At 34.5% G+C, this 22,519-nt stretch overlaps 2 protein-coding genes across 3 annotated transcripts in view; both read left to right on the top strand.

Annotated features, from left to right (window-relative positions):
• The window catches only part of fbxo21 (F-box protein 21), a 25,488-nt gene extending 16,204 nt beyond the window's left edge, over nucleotides 1–9,284 (top strand). For both annotated transcript variants that reach the window (XM_084728380.1, XM_084728379.1), the window contains exon 12: nucleotides 8,825–9,284. In XM_084728380.1, the coding sequence (XP_084584506.1) occupies nucleotides 8,825–9,066 (242 nt within the window). In that variant the 3' untranslated portion in view covers nucleotides 9,067–9,284. The remainder of the gene's footprint in view (nucleotides 1–8,824) is intronic.
• Nucleotides 9,285–10,398: 1,114 nt separating this feature from the next.
• On the top strand, nucleotides 10,399–22,296 carry tesca (tescalcin a). The gene is made up of 8 exons (XM_084728378.1): nucleotides 10,399–10,663; nucleotides 12,997–13,066; nucleotides 13,845–13,925; nucleotides 15,564–15,703; nucleotides 18,588–18,649; nucleotides 20,288–20,395; nucleotides 20,491–20,538; nucleotides 21,405–22,296. Exons 1-8 carry the CDS (start codon nucleotides 10,603–10,605, stop codon nucleotides 21,495–21,497), a joined length of 663 nt encoding a protein of 220 aa, XP_084584504.1. The 5' UTR covers nucleotides 10,399–10,602; the 3' UTR covers nucleotides 21,498–22,296.
• The last annotated feature ends 223 nt before the right edge of the window (nucleotides 22,297–22,519 follow it).

The raw sequence follows: 22,519 nt of genomic DNA, 5'->3' as shown, positions 1-22,519 counted from the left end.
GTATGCATAGTCATATGTATGTATGTATGCTCATATGTATGTATGCATGGTCATATGTATGTATGTACGTATGTATGTATGTATGTATGTATGTATGTATGTATGTATGTATGTATGGTCATATGTATGTATGTATATATGCTCATATGTATGTATGCTCATATGTATGTATGTATATATGCTAATATGTATATATGCTCATATGTATGTATGCTCATAAGTATGTATGTATGCATGGTCATATGTATGTATGTATGTATGTATGCATGGTCATATGTATGTATGCATGGTCATATGTATGTATGTATGTATGTATGTATATATGTATGCATAGTCATATGTATGTATGTATGCTCATATGTATGTATGCATACATACATACATACATATGAGCATACATACGTATATACATATGAGCATATATTCATACATATGGCCAAACATATCACCATGCATACATACAAACATACATACATATGACCATACATACATACATACATACATATATATGACCATACATACATACATACATACATACATATATAAATTCTTTTAATAATTTTTTTAAATTTAAAATTTAAAATGAATTGTGACTTCTTGATGTTACTGAATATTTTTGCATATGTTTATGAAATGAACAATGTTTAAATTGGAAAAGGAACGTTCTTTTTCACTTACGCACCATTATGGTACAATGTTGCCTACAGGCAACGAACCCTAAAAACTTCCAAAAATAAAAATAAAAATAAAAATAACATTTCTTCAGATTATGTTTATTTAGTCTATTTTGAGACATAAAAACACATTTCCCTCACTGGCATCATAATGTGTACCATAGAGGGATATGACCATACATACATACATACATACATACATACATATGACCGTACATACATACATACACATACATACATATGAGCATACATACATACATACATATGAGCATACATACATATGAGCATACATACATACATACGTATATACATATGGCCATACATACATACATACATATGACCATACATACATATGTACATATGAGCATACATACATACATACATACATACATACATACATACATACATACATACTTATGACCATACATGCATACATATGAGCATACATACATACATACATACATACATATGACCATACATACACATACATACATATGAGCATACATACATACATACATACGTACATACATATGAGCATACATACATATATACATATGACCATACATACATACATGTGACCATACATACATATATACATATGACCATACATACATACATACATACATACATACATACATACATACTTGTGACCATACATACATACATACATACATACATACATATGACCATACATACATATTACCATGCATACATTCATATGACTATACATACATACACACATACATACATACTTATGACCATACATACATACATACATACATACATACATACATACATACATATGACCATACATACATATTACCATGCATACATTCATATGACTATACATACATACACACATACATACATACATATGGTCATACATATGACCATGCATACATACATACATGTGACCATACATACATACATACATACATACATATGAGCATAAATACATATGAGCATATATACATACATACATACGACCATACATATATACATACATACATACATACATACATACATACATACATACATACGACCATACATACATATGAGAATACATACATACATATGAGCATGCATACATACATATGAGCATGCATACATACATATGACCATACATACATACATACATACATACATACATACATATATACATACATACATACATACATATATATATATATATATGTATATATATATATATATATATATATATATATATATATATACATATATATATATATATATATATATATATATATATATGTATATATATATATATGTATATATATATATATATATATATATGTATATATATATATATATATGTATATATATATATATATATATATATATATATGTATATATATATATATATGTATATATATATATATATATATATATATATATATATATATATATATATATATATATATACATGACCATACATACATACATACATATATATATAAATACTTTTTATAATTCTTTTTAATTTAAAATTTAAAATGAATTGTGACTTCTTGATGTTATTGAATATTTTTGCATATGTTTATGAAATATACAATGTTCAAATTGGAAAAGGAACGTTCTTTTTCACTTATGCACCATTATGGTACAATGTTGCCTACAGGCAACGAAACCCAAAAACTTCCAAAAATAAAAATAAAAATAAAAATAAAAATAAAATTTCTTCCGATTATGTTTATTTAGTCTATTTTGAGACATAAAAACACATTTCCCCCACTGGCATCATAATGTGTACCATAGAGGGATATGACCATATATACATACATATATACATACATACATACATACATACATACATACATACATACATATGACCTTACATACATACATACATACACATACATACATACATATGAGCATACATACATACATACATGCGTACATACATATGAGCATACATTCATACATATGGCCAAACATATGACCATGCATACAAACATACATACATATGACCATACATACATACATATGACCATACATACATATATACATATGACCATACATACATACATACATACATACATACATACATACATACATACTTATGACCATACATACTTATGACCATACATGCATACATATGAGCATACATACATACATACATACATACATACATACATACATACATATGACCATACATACACATACATACATATGACCATACATACATATTACCATGCATACATTCATATGACTATACATACATACACACATGCATACATACATATGGTCATACATATGACCATGCCTACATACATATGGTCATACATATGACCATGCCTACATACATACATACATACATATGAGCATACATGCATACATACATACATACATATGACCATGCATACATACATACATGTGACCATACATTCATACATACATACATATGAGCATACATACATATGAGCATATATACACACATGCATACGACCATACATACATACATACATACATACATACATACATACATACATACATATGAGAATACATACATACATATGACCATGCATACATACATATGACCATGCATACATACATATGAGCATACATACATACATATGAGCATACATACATACATATGACCATACATACATACATACATATAAACATACATACATACATACATACATACATACATACATATATACGTATATATATAAATTCTTTTTATAATTATTTTTATTTAAAATTTAAAATGAATTGTGACTGCTTGATGTTATTGAATATTTTTGCATATGTTTATGAAATAAACAATGTTCAAATTGGAAAAGGAACTTTCTTTTTCACTTATGCACCATTATGGTACAATGTTGCCTACAGGCAACGAAACCCAAAAACTTCCAAAAATAAAAATAAAAATAAAATTTCTTCAGATTATGTTTATTTAGTCTATTTTGAGACATAAAAACACATTTCCCTCACTGGCATCATAATGTGTACCATAGAGGGATATGACCATACATACATGCATACATACATATGACCATACATACATACACATACATACATACATACATACATACATATGAGCATACATACATACATACATATGAGCATACATACATACATACATACATATGAGCATACATACATATGAGCATACATACATACATACGTACATATGAGCATACATTCATACATATGGCCAAACATATGACCATGCATACAAACATACATACATATGACCATACATACATACATACATACATACATACATACATACATACATACATATGACCATACATACATATGACCATGCATACATTCATATAACCATACATACATACACACATACATACATACATATATACATATGACCATGCATACATACATACATGTGACCATACATACATACATACATACATATGAGCATATATACATACATACATACATACATACATACATACATACATACATATGACCAAACATACATACATACATACATATTACCATACATACATACATACATACATACATACATACATACATATATATGACCATACATACATACATACATACATACATACATACATACATATTGTGACTTCTTGATGTTATTGAATATTTTTGCATATGTTTATGAAATAAACAATGTTCAAATTGGAAAAGGAACGTTCTTTTTCACTTATGCACCATTATGGTACAATGTTGCCTACAGGCAACGAACCCCAAAAACTTCCAAAAATAAAAGTAAAAATAAAAATAAAATTTCTTCAGATTATGTTTATTTAGTCTATTTTGAGACATAAAAACACTCCAAACATTGTTTTCCCTCACTGGCATCATAATGTGTACCATAGAGGGTTAAGTTCTTGAAATGGCCATGTTAAGGGTAAACTGTTGAAGGGAATTTTCATTTAGGCTAATGTTATACTAAGAGCCATCATTATTAAAAGTTATGTGTCAAGTGATTGTTTTATATTGCTTAAGCCAGGTTATATAACTTTTTGTGCCACCATGAAACATAATGTCAGATGTTAATATCACAATAGCATCTGATTTAATGTGATGAAAAAATGAAATACAGTCATCATTTTGAGCACATACTGTATATGTGTATAAATATTTAATTTACCACAGCTGTAAGGTGCTAGAAAAGCTTATTTTAAACCTTGAAAATGTTTAAATTTGACTTTGTAAAAGGTATAGGAACCCTTGTGGTGAAAAATAAATCATCATAAATATGTATAAGTTTGATAAATGGTCTTGGAAAGGAAAGAATCGTTGGAGCTTCCCGGTGCCAACTACAAATATAAGTCAAATGAAATAGCCAGAAAAATAAATAAGGATTTATCAGTGCCATCAATTTAATTACGATTACTGCTGTTGCAACAGGGTGTTACAAGAATGTTTTTCTGTGGCTGACAGGCCAAACGTGCTGAGAACTACAACTCTAATGCTGCAAGAATACTGTGTGTACATAACACTGCTGGTTCTTTGGGAGGAATGAGTAGAAAATAACGGATATGTTATCTCCTAATAAAAACATGAAAAGGAAACTGCAAGTTGATAAAACGAGAGGAAGTCGGTGAAAAATGTCAAGTTCTCATAGTTCTTTATCTTGAGGAGAAACACTATTATATGAGCAATTAAGCAAATCTACTCTCACTGCAGGTGGGACAAATAAATCCCTGTCATGTGTACTTGCACATTAGTAGGTGCCTTGTTGAAGGTGATAAATGATAGACATTTCATGCTTAACCGAGATGAAAATTTGAAGGATCTTGCTCTTAAATATAACCTCATAATGCTTAATGATGTAATTTTAGTAATATGTGAATACTGTATATGCTGATCCAGAAGTACTGACTGTTAATGCATTATTCAATAAGACTGATGGTTAAAGCCTGCAGGCTGTTTCAAGGCGAAAAATTCAGCAGTGCTGTGTCACCCTTTATTGTCGCTTTTATTTACTTACGTTACACTTTTATATACTTACATTTTCCCCACTTAAGAGAGCTCCTTCCTAATAGGCTGACTCATATATTTTCTTGTGCTTACCTGTTCACCCTGCTGCTGCTTCAGCCTGCTGATGCTGCTACTACACAGCTTTCATTGTTTGAAGGTGTTATCTACGCTTTCTCGTTCCCTTTGAGTTGATCAGTCCCTCTGCTCTCATCTGCTGCTCAATCTGCTTTACAGGAGCTGATAAGACATTTTCTCGATAATCAAAATATTTTGATGTGCGAGTTGTTTGTTTGGCCTGGTCTTTGCTCACATCAAGTTTAGTCGCATTCCAAGGTCGTGGTGTCAGAACTCGACAATCAGTTATCTTACTGACCTGTGATTGGCCAAGTCTCCTGTGAAGAGCTAAACTTTCTAAAGCCTGAAAGCAGAGCCAAAGCAGGGATTGACATTAAGCACAGCCCATGGCCACAAAGTTACCCTGTGGCACCAAATATTCCATGTAGTTGACCCCTGTGGACACCAAGCTTATCTTTCCCCAAAAATAAAATTTCTTCAGATTATGTTTATTTAGTCTATTTTGAGACATAAAAACACATTTCTCCCACTGGCATCATAATGTGTACCATAGAGGGATATGATCATACATACATACATACATACATACATACATACATACATACATATGACCATACATACATACATACACATACATACATATGAGCATACATACATATGAGCATACATACATACGTACATACATATGAGCATACATTCATACATATGGCCAAACATATGACCATGCATACAAACATACATACATATGACCATACATACATATATACATATGACCATACATACATACATACATACATACATACATACATACATACTTATGACCATACATGCATACATACATACATACATACATACATACATACATACATACATACATACATATGACCATACATACATATTACCATGCATACATATTACCATGCATACATTCATATGACTATACATACATACACACATACATACATACATATGAGCATACATGCATACATACATACATACATACATACATACATACATACATACATACATATGAGCATACATGCATACATACATACATACATACATACATATGACCATGCATACATACATACATGTGACCATACATACATACATACATACATACATACATACATACATATGACCATGCATACATACATACATGTGACCATACATACATACATACATACATACATACATACATATGACCATACATACATACATACATACATACATACATACATACATACATACATATGAGCATGCATGCATACATACATACATACATACATACATACATACATACATACATACATATGACCATACATACATACATACATACATACATACATACATACATACATACATACATACATACATATGAGCATGCATACATACATACATACATACATACATACATACATACATACATACATACATACATATGACCATACATACATACATACATACATACATATGACCATACATACATACATACATACATACATACATACATACATACATATGAGCATGCATACATACATATGAGCATGCATACATACATATGAGCATGCATACATACATATGACCATACATACATACATATGACCATACATACATACATACATACATACATACATACATACATACATACATACATACATACATATAACCATACATACATACATACATGCATACATACATACATACATACATACATACATACATACATACATACATACATATGACCATACATACATACATACGTATATACATATATATATATAAATTCTTTTTATAATTCTTTTTCATTTAAAATTTAAAATGAATTGTGACTTCTTGATGTTATTGAATATTTTTGCATATGTTTATGAAATAAACAATGTTCAAATTGGAAAAGGAACGTTCTTTTTCACTTATGCACCATTATGGTACAATGTTGCCTACAGGCAACGAACCCCAAAAACTTCCAAAAATAAAAATAAAAATAAAATTTCTTCAGATTATGTTTATTTAGTCTATTTTGAGACATAAAAACACATTTCCCTCACTGGCATCATAATGTGTACCATAGAGGGATATGACCATACTTACATACATACATACATATGACCATACATACATACACATACATACATACATACATACATATGACCATACATGCATACATACATATGACCATACATGCATGCATGCATGCATGCATACATACATACATACATACATACATACATATGAGCATACATACATACATACATACATACATACATACATACATACATACATATGAGCATACATACATACATACATACATACATATGAGCATACATTCATACATATGGCCAAACATATGACCATGCATACAAACATACATACATACGACCATGTTACAGTTAAACTACACAAACATCCCGATTAGCTTGGCGCCTTTTAGTTCAACATTCTAGGAAAATGGTAAATGACAAGGCAAGGCAATTTTATTTATATAGCACCATTCGTACACAAGGCAATTCAAGGTGCTTTACAGAACTTGAAAATACATTAAAATAAAAACATTAAAGGAACATTAAAATTGCATTTGAGATTATTAAAAACAAAAGCTAAAAGCAGGACAATAAATAGTTTAAAACATTACAGAAAATGCATTTAAAGAGCAAACATAAAACAAAAGCAACAGCAGACAAATAAATATAAAAACAATAGCTACAGATTATGCTAAAAATGGTACTTGTCCCTGACTAGCTGCCTGTATTTCAGGGCTACTGAAATATAGGTTTACCAAGCATACTCAAGCTGCTCAGGTGATCCTTACAGAAGAACCAGAAACACAAAAGCAGATTCTGAAAAAATGAAACGGCAATAAAAATTTAGTTAAAGAGGTTAGAATATGATGACATAATGTACCGCAGGGTTCCTCAAGTAGCTGAGAAGTCCAGCTGGTTTTTCATCTGAAATCATGCCTTCAGGAATCAATACATCACAATACATGGGAAAAGAGGAGGAGCAGATGTCTGTTTTTCTCTCCAAGCCCTGTTATGTATTTTTTGCACAGTGAAAAATAAACTGCTTACACCAGCTTTATACAATTAAGTTAACATCATGTACATTTATGTGTTTCCATTGTTGCTCCTCAGAGAACCTGGAGCCACACTCAGCCCCACTGGAGATCGGCCACCCGGAGGTGGGACGCTACTTCTCAGAGTTTGATGACACCCACTATGCTGCCAACGAAGAACTGCAGACCAGATACCCAGAGGACATGGATGAAACTCTGGGCACCGTTCAGGAGCTTTACCACAGACTGACACCTGGCACTGGGAACCAGGACCAGGCTGCTGCCACAGACCAAAATAACCACCAAGCCATGCCCATGTAGCAAAGTAGCCATGTCCGACACCCTGCCGACCTCGGCTAACCGATTACTGGTCACCCATTCTCAATTCGCAGTCCACTTAGCCGCTGCTTTGTTGCACATAGGATGCATAACGAGAGGATTTTGTACAAATTCACCAGAGTTTTCAGAAACTGATGAATCAAAAATGTGGTTTTGTACCACAGTCTGTGTAGGTGTAGGTAAAGTACTTTTCCATGTGTGGGAAAAGACCAAAAAGTTTGGGAACACGCCACAAAGATTGTTTTTATTTCAATGCACATATCCAAATATCACCATGTATTTGTTGTGAAAACAAAGCTCAAAGTATGGAGTGATATGGCCTAGGTGATGGTCATTATCCGGGATGCAGGATCTTCAAGCAGCGTTTGAAAACCCAAAATAATCCAGAAGTGTAGACACTTTGAAGAAAAAGCAATATAGAGTTGCACAGAGTTAAGTGGATGAGTAAGTTCAGGATGGGTGTCCAGGTTCTGTAAATCTCCCCTTACCTAAAAGAAAGGAATGCTCCTTTACCCAGAGCTCCCTGACCCCTGACCACACCTCCCAGCACCAGTCACACAAGCCCCCTGCATATAGAGGAAACCCCCAGTTACAGTGCCACACAAAAGACTATGAAGAAAAGACTTTGTAAAGTGACTTTTAATTCCCCATCTTTTAATCAAGTTTCATGCACTTATGGAAGTTTAACTTTCACATTTCTAGATTATCTTGTTTTTTTTTTTTCCTGTATATTTACAAGTGAAACATTTAGGACATCAGGACTCATCAGTGTTGTTGAGCTGTTCATGGAAACAACAAAAGAAGAACCAATTATCACACTGCTGACTTGAAACGGACATGACTCTGAGCTTTGAGGAAATTAGAACGAGAATAAAGTGTTTCAAGTTTTTTTCTAGCTTCCCTCTGGCTTATTTTCAAAGATTCTTTATTTAATTCTTTATTCATTTATTACCTTTGTTATTATTGTTTCAAATATGTTTTACTGAGCCAAAGAGTCATACACACAGTATATAGTTGTTACTATTATCTATGGTTGTTTAATTGAACTATATCAAAATATTCACATATAGATCATTTATTTTATTACATTTATTATTTATTAGTAATAATATCTATGCTTGTTTTACTTAAGTTAATGAAAATATTCATATTTTTACCATTTTATTATGATTTTTTTTATTTGTTACCACTAGCACTATTACTATTATTATTATTATATAATTTATGCTTATTTTGTTGAACTAAATAATTATATACATAATTTTACTGCTGTATTGCACAACCCTAACCACGTTACGCTCCAGGAAACCGGCGAGAACCCGGAAGATAGCAGGTCATTGAGCCTCAGTGAGGCTGTGTGGATTTAGGACCTGGAGGATGCCAGATGTTTCCAGCAGCAGACTCTCTACAGTACCTCTGACCTGCCAACAGCAGCGCGATAAAAAGCAGCAGCGGCGCAGAAAAGTTGAGCCAGTTGAACCAGATTGTGCGTCCTGACGCACCGGTGGAACAGCAGCGATGGGAGCTTCGCAGACGCGCTCCGAGCACAAGCACCAGCACCTGGCGGATAAAACTGGATGTAAGTAAGAAAAATCTATTAGGAACATATTTATATTAGAAAATATATAGCGGCCGATTCAGTGTGCGGCGCAGCTAGTCTTAAATGGTTCAGTTTTAAGGTGAAAAATTCTAGTGGCGGTGACAAATGTGAGTCAAGGAAATATTAAAGACTGATCTAATCAACAGATGACTGAGTAAACAGGAACCTGATCATTATATGTCAACATTCAGATAGTTGAGTAAAAAAGGCTGCTGAGACCAGTTAACGAGATAAAATCTCATTATTAAGCGCAACATGTGGTGCTTTAGCTTTAAATGTAATGTGATTGAGCGCAGTCTTTTGTAGTTTTTATCAATTAATTATATTAATGTTACACGACTACAGTTTTAATAGTTTTAAGTAATTTAAGTAAGTCCAACTGCCATAAACGTTTTTATTGTCATATTCCTCTCTTCCTCTTATATGTCGATGTTATAGTTCAATAAAGAAACGAAACAGAAGGCAGATAGAAACGGCAGAAGTGTGTCGATCTATTTTTAGATAGAGCAGGATCCTGATGCGAAATCTCTGCGTGCGGCGGCATGCACAGTTTCAATAACAAGGACACGGTTTACATCCCAGACTGAGCCCAACTTTATTGGTATTGTCTGGCTGAGACTTTGAACCGTTTCATTCCCTTCGTTTCTTCAAGGTGGGGCTTTGAACCTGTTCCTCTCTGTGCTGAGGGAGGTTTTTTATGGATTTATGTTCTGGATGGTGACACTGACCAAATAGAGCCTGACAGATTCTGGATTTTTGACATGTTAGCTGATATTGTAATGATCCCAATATTACAATAAACTTTATTTGACATCAGGACACTGAAACAGAAACTGAGAAAAACTCAATTTCAAGGCAGATGGCTTCACCAGTATTTTTGGAGATCTTCATGCCTTTATTTGATAGAGACTGCTGAAGTGAAGACAGGAGAAGGAGGAGAGAGAGAGAGAGAGGGGATATCTGCAGCAAAGGGCCACAGGCTGGACCTGAACCCATGGGTGCTAGGTTCAGGTCAAAAAAGTCAAACTCAAATTTCTCAAATAAACTTGAAATCTTTTACTTCTTCAAAAATGGAAAATTTGAGTCTTAGAAACCCCAAAACTTTTGTATTTCAAAAACTATTCACAATAAGCTTTGAGCTCAATTTGTCATTTGACTTAAATTATTAACCATGATTCACTCTCACTTTTTTTGTTTCTAAAACTCAAATATTCAACTTTTTTAAAGGAGAATCATCTCATCAAAAGATTACAGTTTGAGTTTGATTCAAAACTCAAAACCTTTTTGACTGTGTAAACTCACTCATATTTTCAATAATAATACATAACTATAACTAAAAAATACAAATAGAACATGAAAATATATATTTTAAACTTGAATTTAAAACAATCTGCATTATGTTCTGTCAAAAAAAGTTTTCATACCTGTGCATACTGGACAGCATGCACACCAATACAGATATAACCTGATATAACTGTGACAGGCCCACAATGGTCGATAATATCGGCTGATCAATATATTTGTCTAGTTTTGGATGAAATGAAATGTTTCAACAGGCCTGTACATGTTGGCAGAGAACAGCCCACAGATTCTGTTGTTGTTGTTGTTGTTGTTGTTGTTGTTGTTTCTTTTGTATTTGGCTCAATAGGCCATGTAATTGTAGGTAATTGTGTGTTGCATCTGTATGTGTTGATCCTGCACATTTACTGCAACAGTCACACCATCCACTCTGTCCAACAAACTTGTCCCTGCTTGAGGCCGTAGTCTGTCTCTGCATGTTCCTCACCCCGCACTCAGCAGCTACAGTTGCTACTGCAAACATCCACTTAGCAGCCTCTGGGAAAGGAAAAAAAGGTCAAAATAAACACAAGTGTGTACCGAAACAATTGAAAATGTCAAACCCATCTTGATATGGCAGCAGGCAGAGCCAGATTATGACGTTTAAACCTTTTAGAGTGTGGTCACTAGTCCACACAGTGAGTTAATCATTCAATGAACGCTTTGAAATGGAATAAAAAGAGAATCGCACCAGTTCAAAGGGTGTTTGCTTTGCCATTAAACTGATAGCAGAGCTGCACCCGATCAGTTCAATACATACAAGTGTCCCTGTAAAACCATAATCCAGTATATTACAATTAAAAGAAAATCGATATATATGTTTCCAATAAGAATAATCAGTTCGCTATTGGTTATTTCATGTTAGAAATTCCAACAAACAATTGAAGGAGTGTATGAGGCCTGTTTTTAATGGGTGTGAAGTCATCATGGGTGTATCTTTGGCGTACTTTTATGTTGTTTGTGCTTCTTTTCAGTTTCACTGGAGCAGATTAAAAACCTTCACAAAAGATTCCAGCAGCTGAGTGGAAATGAAGAGACAATAAGGTAAAATGTTCTTGCACATGTAGCCAGGCTCCGCTGCTCAGCTGCATGTGGTTTTAATGGAAACCATTCGGCATTAGCAGTCGCCACTAAACATGAAATATTACTTGCTTGGTGGCTCAAGTGTTGAATTGTGGGTACTTCTGGTATCTGCACAGACACAAACAAGCAACATATGGTGACACATGCAGGCTGAACTAATACAAGCGCACACACATTAAGCAAATACAATATGTAGCTGCAACAGGCACAAAGCATTTTTCTTTTTACTTTTAGCATGTACTGCAGCTGCCATTACAAAGTACATACTTTTGCATGCAGTAAGCATACAATTCCAACATATCACCTTTAACTTTGATCCTCTTGCCCAAACACCTGTCAACAAAGGATTGTAGGTCAGAATAGCCAGAAAAGCATGCTGGCTTGCATACTGCAAAATGTGACCGGATGCAATAGGACATCTTGATATTTTTGGCATGCTGCATTTGATATACTTAATCTTTTTCTGGCATACTGAATAGTATGCAGGGATACGGTACACATACACACACTATATATAGACACACACAGAACTGCCATAGTGGCATGCTGGTAGTGACAAATCACAGGTTCCTTCCCTTTAAAAAGAATGGGAACAAATGCTGTTCATAGCAGGTATTTCTTTCCACAGTTTGCCTTCAGACAGAGTTGCTGTTCATGTTACTTCCCATAAATAACATTCAGTGTTGTTAACGCTGTTGTATCTGTTTTTGATAATGGTTTTTCTCTTGTTGCACTGCAGTAAAGAGAACTTGAACAACATACCAGCCCTTGCCAATAATCCAATCAGAAAGCAGATTATTGATGCGTTCTTCGATAAAAGGTGGGTGCAGCCAAATTACACCACACTCTGTCTGTCCACTCTTTGATTAATAGCCCTTTCAATAGCATATTATTGGCACTGTCCATAGTCTGTATGAGAGAAATGGATGGAGATTCTGGGTCTGAAAAATGAAGCCAGCGGCCCTCAGGGGGCAACTCTGCTGGATGCAAAGAGAAGTCTGATTGTATGGAAAGAGCCTGTTTTCATTTGACTCATGACCTCATTAAACACTTTCCAAATGATTTAATGGTCTCAATCGCTAGTTTCAACTCTTCTTCAATACAGCATGATGTTAATTTTGTAAATTATGGTCCCATTCAGAGTAAAACAGACAAAGTATTAGGACTGAACAATTGATCAAAACTACAATATGGCCTACTGCAATTTTCAAATTGCAAGAGGAGCAATATTTCTTAAAGGTGAAATGTGTCAAAATACCATTTTAAATTAAATATTGTCATGCTGTAAAGACGTCCTGGGCTACACATCAAATTCTACAGACTTAAGACTCTCTTCTTTGCAAAAAGAATCAGAATCTGATTTTTTTTTCAAAATCATTCAGCCTTATTATATTTTATATTTTATACAAGTTGCTACCATGGCGATCATCAGCAAGATGAGGACAATCGTAATGCCAGACTTGAGGCTTAAATTCAGTAGTCTATAAACCAGTGGGTGATGTCACGGTGGCTACATCCACTTCTCTTATAAAGTCTATGGCATTATCATATTATTTTATTATATATTAAAAAAACTTTCATAACTGAAATCCTCTTATATGATCTGTCAAAAGTAAAATTCTTCTAACATTCATTATTATCAAAGGTCAGTTTGTCTACATTTATTTAATATTTACTATATAAAGTGGAGAAAAGATTTTTTATCTGCTGTCGATATGAGGGAGGTTTCTTCCTGACAAAAGCTGCATCAACACAAGTGTACAAGGAGATTATTATGACCCTCATGTGTGTTCATTAAATGGGAAGCTGCCTCTAGCAGCAGGTTAGCGTAGCTTAGCACAAAGACTGTCAATGAGGGGAAATGGCTGTGAATGTGATGTGAATATCTGCCAGAGCAATTTAAACATAAGCTGATACATTTATCTGATACCCAGGCTAAAAAATGCAATAAAAGCAAAATGTAATCGGTCCATTAACTTAAGGAAAAAACATCTAACTGAGAGTTTTTGGGTTATAAAAACAAAACTGACATTTTAAAACCAGCAGTTCCTTGTATACTTGAGCCTAGTTTTAGCAGTGACAAACCACAATGTGGACTCTCCAATAAAGAACTATCTGTTCATGTGACTTTTGTTCACAAGTTATGTGCATAATGGGAACTTGAAGGGACCATAAGAAAAAAATACATCAGTGAACTTTTCCTTTTGGTTTGGACTTTGGGAAATTAGACTCTATGAGCGTGACTGCTCTCATAAGAATCTGAATCTGATCAAAACTTCATATTCTCAGGATGAAATGATTTTCACCAGGCAGTACTTGAAATCTGCATACAATTTGTCAACTTACAACTTGGGAACGTGAGGAAATGCTGGTGTTGGTGTACACCTTCGAAAAGCAACATTGGTTAAATTTTAGTTTATAATGCCTAAACATTGATTTATCTTTGTCTGTGTCCCAGGAACCAGCATCAGAATGAGGTGGGCTCCTTTGAGGAGATTGGCTTTGAGCAGTTCCTCATGGTCATGTCCCACTTCCGCCCTCCAACCTTGAAGACAACGGAGGAGGAGAGGGAAGCTTTGCGAAAAGAGAAGCTGCGCTGTAAGACACCGCACTTTTATTTTTAATACAACAGCATTAGATACAAGATGACTAGATGTAATTATTGTTCAAGACTCTTATGTTTGGAGCTGTTTGTCTAGGAGCAAAGTTTTCTCTCCTGTAGGACTGGGTATTGTTTAAAAAAAGCCAATACCAGGTACCCTGAAGGCATACAGATACCACAGGAATACTGAATTCAGTACCTTTTTTCAAAGATTCTTCTTTATGATGAATGGATTGGCTGCAAGCAAAACCAAATAAATAGTCATTTCTTTCTTGATCTAGGTGGCATAAGGATTGAATGCAAGTATTGTTTGACTATAGAAGTTTTAATACTACTTGGTACTGTTGTTTGAGTCGAGGTATTGAGCACAGACTCTCATGTGTCTCCTTTTGAATGTGTCTCAGTTACAAATCACCAGTAAAAAAAAGTGCAGCATCCAGTGTAGATAACAAATCGGTGATGTGAGTATCTTATTTTAATCAACACTGACGTGCCACAAAGAGTGTGGTGATGCATAGCTGCGTTTGTGAGCTCTGGATTCCTCGGTGCATGTCAGCCATCACGCTGTACATGTTTGTATGTATTTGTGGCTTGACTGGGAACAGGGTCAGAACAGCAGCGTCGCCAAAATAACTATCACAAGTAGAACAAGATCACATGTAGCCACTGAGCAGGAAACCCAAATACAGGCTCAGATATCACCACACATTTAAATTATTATTGGCTTGTTATGGATGAAGTGTTGTAATTGGCATTTTTTCCATATCTTTATCCCCTCAACCTGCCTTGTGTGATTTGTGACTTTCCAATAATAACTCCAGGGAATGAGTGTCAAAAGTGGGCGGAGGGGAATCACCTGCTAGGAAGGCTGGATTAACAACCGGGCAAATTAGCAACTGTCCCTGAAGGCATAAGATATATTTCTGGCCAGTTTGTGATACCTAAACAAAGTTGCATTTGTGAAAATACATCATTTAAGCACATCATGATAAACAGATCAGTAATTGAAATTATAAAAGCATTAAGAGAATCTCTGCATTATTTTCTCTGAGCTCTGTGTCAGAATCTAGCTGCATTCTGTACACATTTCTGAATGAAGTTGTGTTTGCTCAAATTAAAGCAAACTTACAACAGGGCATGAGACTATTGTTTCTAGTTCTATTGTATTGTTTCTATTGTTCTGAGTAAGTTGTCATTCGGGTATGTCTTCAGCTTACTCTTGACATACAAAAGGCTGCAGATGCTGTTCAAACAAGTTAGAAAGACCGTTTTTTTTTTTTCAAGTTGCTCCTCATTCAGGCATTTGGGGTGTGTCTCTAATTGTAATTACAGCTAAGGCCCTTTCCCTCGAATTCTCTAATGGGCTGTTATCAAAAGCTGCCATTTACTGTTAATGTTTAGATCACTGAAATAGTCTTGTGGCCAGTGACGCTCAAGACTAAGAAATATGGAAGAAATACGGCAAGAAATTCAACTCTCTTGGGCATATTTTAAACTTATTTTCCGATTTGATTGAAGAGAGATTTGTTGTACAGACAATTTGGAATGTCAAAAGCACAGGTTCCCAAAAAAACACCCACAGTAGATGCACATCAGAGCCCAGACCCCCAGTTTGAGAGGATTTTGTCTTAAGAAATCCTCTCTCCTACATAAATCCAGTATTGGTCAGGTTCTAATATACAGTTAAACTATTTACAGTAGTTAAAACTATGTATACCTTATGCAACTACAACAGTAAAATGTTACTTACACACTGATGCATCAGTATAACATTCTCATAATGCAAAATACTGTATAATCAGTCGCAGGGAAACTTTTACTTGCTTCTGTACTTTTACTTAAACAAAATCTTGAATGTAGGACTTTTAGTTGTGATGGAGTATGTTTACATTGTTTGACACATTTATTTAAGTAAAGGATCTCAGTACTTTCATAACAGCTGCTTAAGTTTTTGCTCTTCTGTTTCCTTGTTTGCTTTCAGTCCATGTTGTTTTGCACAGCTTGAGAAAATTACTGTCTGGGGAAATGTGCTTAAGAAGTGGCTGCCAAAAGTGGACTAATTTAGGCTGTGCTCTTACAACAGTTGTGAGTTTAGCTAATAAGAACACAAAGGCAGTGTGCTCTCGACGGTATGACAACATTAGTCAGGTTGATTTTCATTTTTTTTATGAATTAAGTGAATTTTTTAAAACATTTAAATACTCTCACTGCCACCACAGAGACATTTTACTGGGAAAAGAAACATCACAACACAACAGCAGAAATATTTTGAAAAAGGAGATGATTACCAAACGCGTCTGTCTCCTCCACTATCTGAAGACTGATCATGACCGGTCCTGCTCGGCTTTACACAAACCATTTATCTGAACTTTGTTTCTGTCTTCACCTGTTGTGTCTGAACATTTTCCACCACACATTTGATTAGTTTTTTGGGAGACCATAAATCAACACAGCTCTCCTGCTGTCACAATGATGAATTTCTACCTCAGGAACTTTATAAAATAAAAAAAAGAGAGCCCATTTGACATTAAAACTGACATTCTATTGGGAGCGCAGTCAAAATGTCGTTGGACATCGCCTAAGGAAGCAAACTGGCATTTTTCCTTGTTAGTGCCACATGACTGTGAAACATGAAGAATTGTCATGGGACGGGATCTCATAAATGTCACTGTGAATGAAAGTAGTGGCATTTTAAAGGTGTTTCGTTACATTCGGCAGTGGTGGTTTTGACGTGACCTGAAGGGGAACGTGCTTAGTCATTCTACTCTCTTATCTCTGCTTCTTCATAAACATTCCTCTAATCACAACTTCCCTTGGCCCATTAGTAATATCCTGTAAGTTTCTTAGAAGCCATTAAATTCTTCTGTTTTGTCTTCCCAGTCCTGTTCAACATGCATGACACAGACAACGATGGCACCATCACTCTGGCAGAGTACAGGAAGGTAAGAAAACTTCATCACGTACTGTATACCTCAGATAAAGTTCAGCATGGCTATGTCTTTTTTACACTCGGATATAAAGTTGTCTCCAAAAAGAAAATTATTCAAAATTAAATTATTTTTTTTAAATGTGGCATAGGATGTACAAGACATTAAGGTATTCAGAAGATATGCATGTCATACTTCATTTCCACATACCATTTTAAATGCATCAAACAGCCAGATCTGACCATGTATTACATCTAATTTTCATTACAATCAAATATGTATGTAAACGGTCAGAAAAATTGTAAAAGAATGGATCTACAGCACATTTTGCTTAAGGTATACTCAACCAAAATATAAATGCAACAATTTTGCTTTTGCTCCCATTTTTCATGAGTTGAAGTAAAAAATCTAAGACTGCTTCTGTGCACACAAAAGGTTTATTTCTCACAAATTTTGTTCACACGTTTGTTGAGGAATCTGAAAAGACTTTGAAAGTGCAGAAGACTGTGCGAGAGACTTTTTGCCTTTTATCATCGACTCTTCTCCTATGCACTTGAGGTGTGCAAAAGTTTTGCTTGTTTATGTTCACAAATTTCTTAAAATCCAGTGCTGATTATTGCACAGATGTGCCTTGGAATGATCATAATAACAGGCCACTCTAAAATGTGCAGTTTGACCTTAAAAAATAGATTTATTAGGAACTGAACTATGGTTATTTCATAGGACTACAGATACCATTTTTTTTCCAGGGGGCAAATTCATGACCCACTCTACTCTCCCTCTAATTGGCTAGTACTTGTTGCCTGTGTTTAGTTGGGTTAGTTAGGTTTAGGCATGAGGAGTGACTGATTAGCGTAAAAATATCAGGGTAAGCCAAACAGGAGCAAAAACAAAATCTATTTATATTTTTGTTGAGTATACTTTTGGCAAAAGGCCCTGTACACCCATTTATTTTCAGTTTTTCTGACTCATTATTTTGCTCAGTATGATGTATGGCTGAGCTATTCTGGCAATTACATGATGTCACAAAACTCCACGTATTTGCAAAAGTGTTAGGTTAAAGTTGTCCCACCCTAACGAGTGCAAAACATCAACAACAACATGTGTCATCAGGGTGAATCAAGCAGTCTGTACACACCCATTCAGTTCTGAGAAGAGGTGTAATCAGACAAAATAAGTGAAGGTTGATCATGAAGGTGCAGTAGCTTTAAATGTAGTGAAAAATGCAATAACAAGCTGACGGGCTCTGTGTTTTGTTGTTATTGACATGTATGAATGCATAAAGTTGGACTCGCTTCGTGGTGGTGAAATGAAGGACTCTAGTTGAGCAGTTTGTTTCTAAATTTGCTTCATCAGTCACACATGTGATTCACTCCAGTGGTGTTTTAACCTTCAAAGTTCCGATGAGGTTGCATTTTAGGACATCTTGCGTCATTAAAGGCATCTTGCTTCCTTAATTTTCAGTCTTTTTTTCCGATTGAAAGAGAATGTTGCAATAGAGCACAGCGTCGGCAGGGATGCTCCATACGTGACATCGCTAACAGAATTACAGTTTTCATTTTTGATGTTATTTACCTAAGAAAGTGTGGCATGAAGAGTGATGCTTAAACCCCGAAGAGGGTTTAAAGACTAACAATGTTGTTCTTACCCAAGGTAGTGGAGGAGCTTCTGTCAAAAAGCGGAGCCATCGGGTTGGAAGCTGCCAAGGCGATAGCAGATGCTGCCATGTTGGAGGTGGCGAGCACAAATGTGCCCCACATGGTAACGGATCTAACCAGAACTAAAGTGTTACAATAAATTCTCACAGTCAAAATTATCTGCAGCGCAAGTAACTGTTTGTCTCCTTGTCACTGCAGGGCCCGGATGATTTCTATGAAGGAATTACGTTTGAGCATTTTGAACAGGTTTGTGCTTTTACAGCTTTATCTTTCTCCTGATCTAAATATATGTATGGAACTGTATTGCTCCTGATCAGTATCACATTATAATGTGGAAAGTTTGTTGTAACGATTCTTTTCACATTATGACAAAATAGTTTCATGTTATAACAAGATATTTGCATATTATCACAACATGCAAACTTATGTTATAACAAGAAACTTTTTATATTGTTACATGACACAGCTTTGTTAAATACCTGATTCCAATTGATCAATTACAGCTTTCTAAAGTCTTATTTCTGCGTAACAGACTGTATGGATTAAGGGTGATTTTATTGCTCCTTCAGAGTCTATGATCAGTCGACAGAAACAATCATTTTGAATCTGATATTTTGTGTCAAATTATTGGATTTTGGTAAGTAACCATGTAATAAGCGAAATAATGTACAGTGAGCAGGTCATTATTGGGAAATAAACGCCTTCAGAATGCTTCAAGACCCTCCTACATCACTCCATCGTGCCTTATTTCTCAATAATGACTTGCTTGCTATACATTATCCCCAACATAATGTGAAAGTTTGATGTTATAACATGGTAATATACACAAGTTACCACGTTATAGCATGAAACATGAAACAGGTTATCGCATCACATTTCAATATGACATGTTTCACATTATAACAAGATAAACAATATAGTATAACATTGTAATAATGCGAATATGTCTTGTTATAATGTGAAAACATCTTCTATAACAATTAACATTTCACATTATATTGTGATACTGATCCATTTTTCTTTTTCCAGGTGTGGCAACGACACGCTGCGGTACATATGGAACGTTTTTCTTTACCACTAATTTATGACATCATTTTCTTATCTGCCCACAGATTCTAAAAGGGCTTGAAATGGAGTCCAGGATGCACATTCGCTTCTTGGATGTGGACACGACAACGATGCGTTGTGGGAAATCAAACTCTTGAAGGAATTCTTCTCGTAAAGACATGTTTACGTTTCTGCTGTTTTTAGCAGAGCCTCTCCAGTCCTTAAATGGAATGAAGCCAAACACTTTGGATATGCACTAATATATTTTTGGATGGAGGGCATATAATTCTAGACGTAATACCAAACTGTAAGTACTTTTTCATACAAATTATAAAGACTGCCTGCTGCTCGGGCAGAGTAATGTTTGACAAGATGGTGGAAGTATTCTGAATCAAATTATGTTTACTTGTATAATTCACTTTTTATCATATTCAGAAAGGTGTTAATTCGATATGAAAGCATGGTGATCCTAAAAGTAGCAAGTGTCACATATTTCAAAGAGATTTATTTCCCATCTTTTGTCACAGTCCCATCAATTTTATCATGTTTTCAACTAACACTACCTCTTCTGAATTCTCTTGATAGTCTACAACTCTTCCTGTAACCAGCATGTAATGTGAAGGATTCTTTGTAATTTAGTCTAAAGGTTCTCGATTCAGATCAAGTCGGTCCTGCTCAGTGGCTTCTCTGACATTCATGGGTAATCTGTTATGGCTAACATCCAAAGTGTGAGACTGCAGGCCACATGCCATTCCTCTGCAGCTCCAGAATAGTTGCAGGTTTAATTTATCAGTCCCTCTGAGACTCTGTGTAACCAACCACTGCTGTTTTACAATGAAAATCTGCCACTTTTTGACAGCTGGCAAATAAACACTTTACTTTCCCTAATATGAATTATTACAGACTTTGTACTAAATTGTATTAATGAATAAAATATACATTTAAGATATGATTAAATGCATGTGTAAGACGTCTTTTTTTTTTTTTTTTTTTTTTTTTCAGAGAAACTAACGAATGTACAGAGAAGAATCTTATGTAGTAATTGAGGTAGAAATATTTTTTATTGCTATGACGTTGCACAGCTGAGCCAAATCCAGGAAGCCAAACATCATTTAAAAATTAATTAATTTTACAGTAATGGTTTACAAAAATGCAATTCTGCGCAACATCTATGCAACTA

Source organism: Lutjanus erythropterus, chromosome 10 (genome assembly GCF_056507025.1).
Source record: "Lutjanus erythropterus isolate fLutEry1 chromosome 10, fLutEry1.hap2, whole genome shotgun sequence".
Classification (NCBI taxonomy): Eukaryota; Metazoa; Chordata; class Actinopteri; order Lutjaniformes; family Lutjanidae; genus Lutjanus; species Lutjanus erythropterus.
Note: the sequence above shows the minus strand (reverse complement) of the source record. Positions and strands in the feature narration are given on the sequence as shown.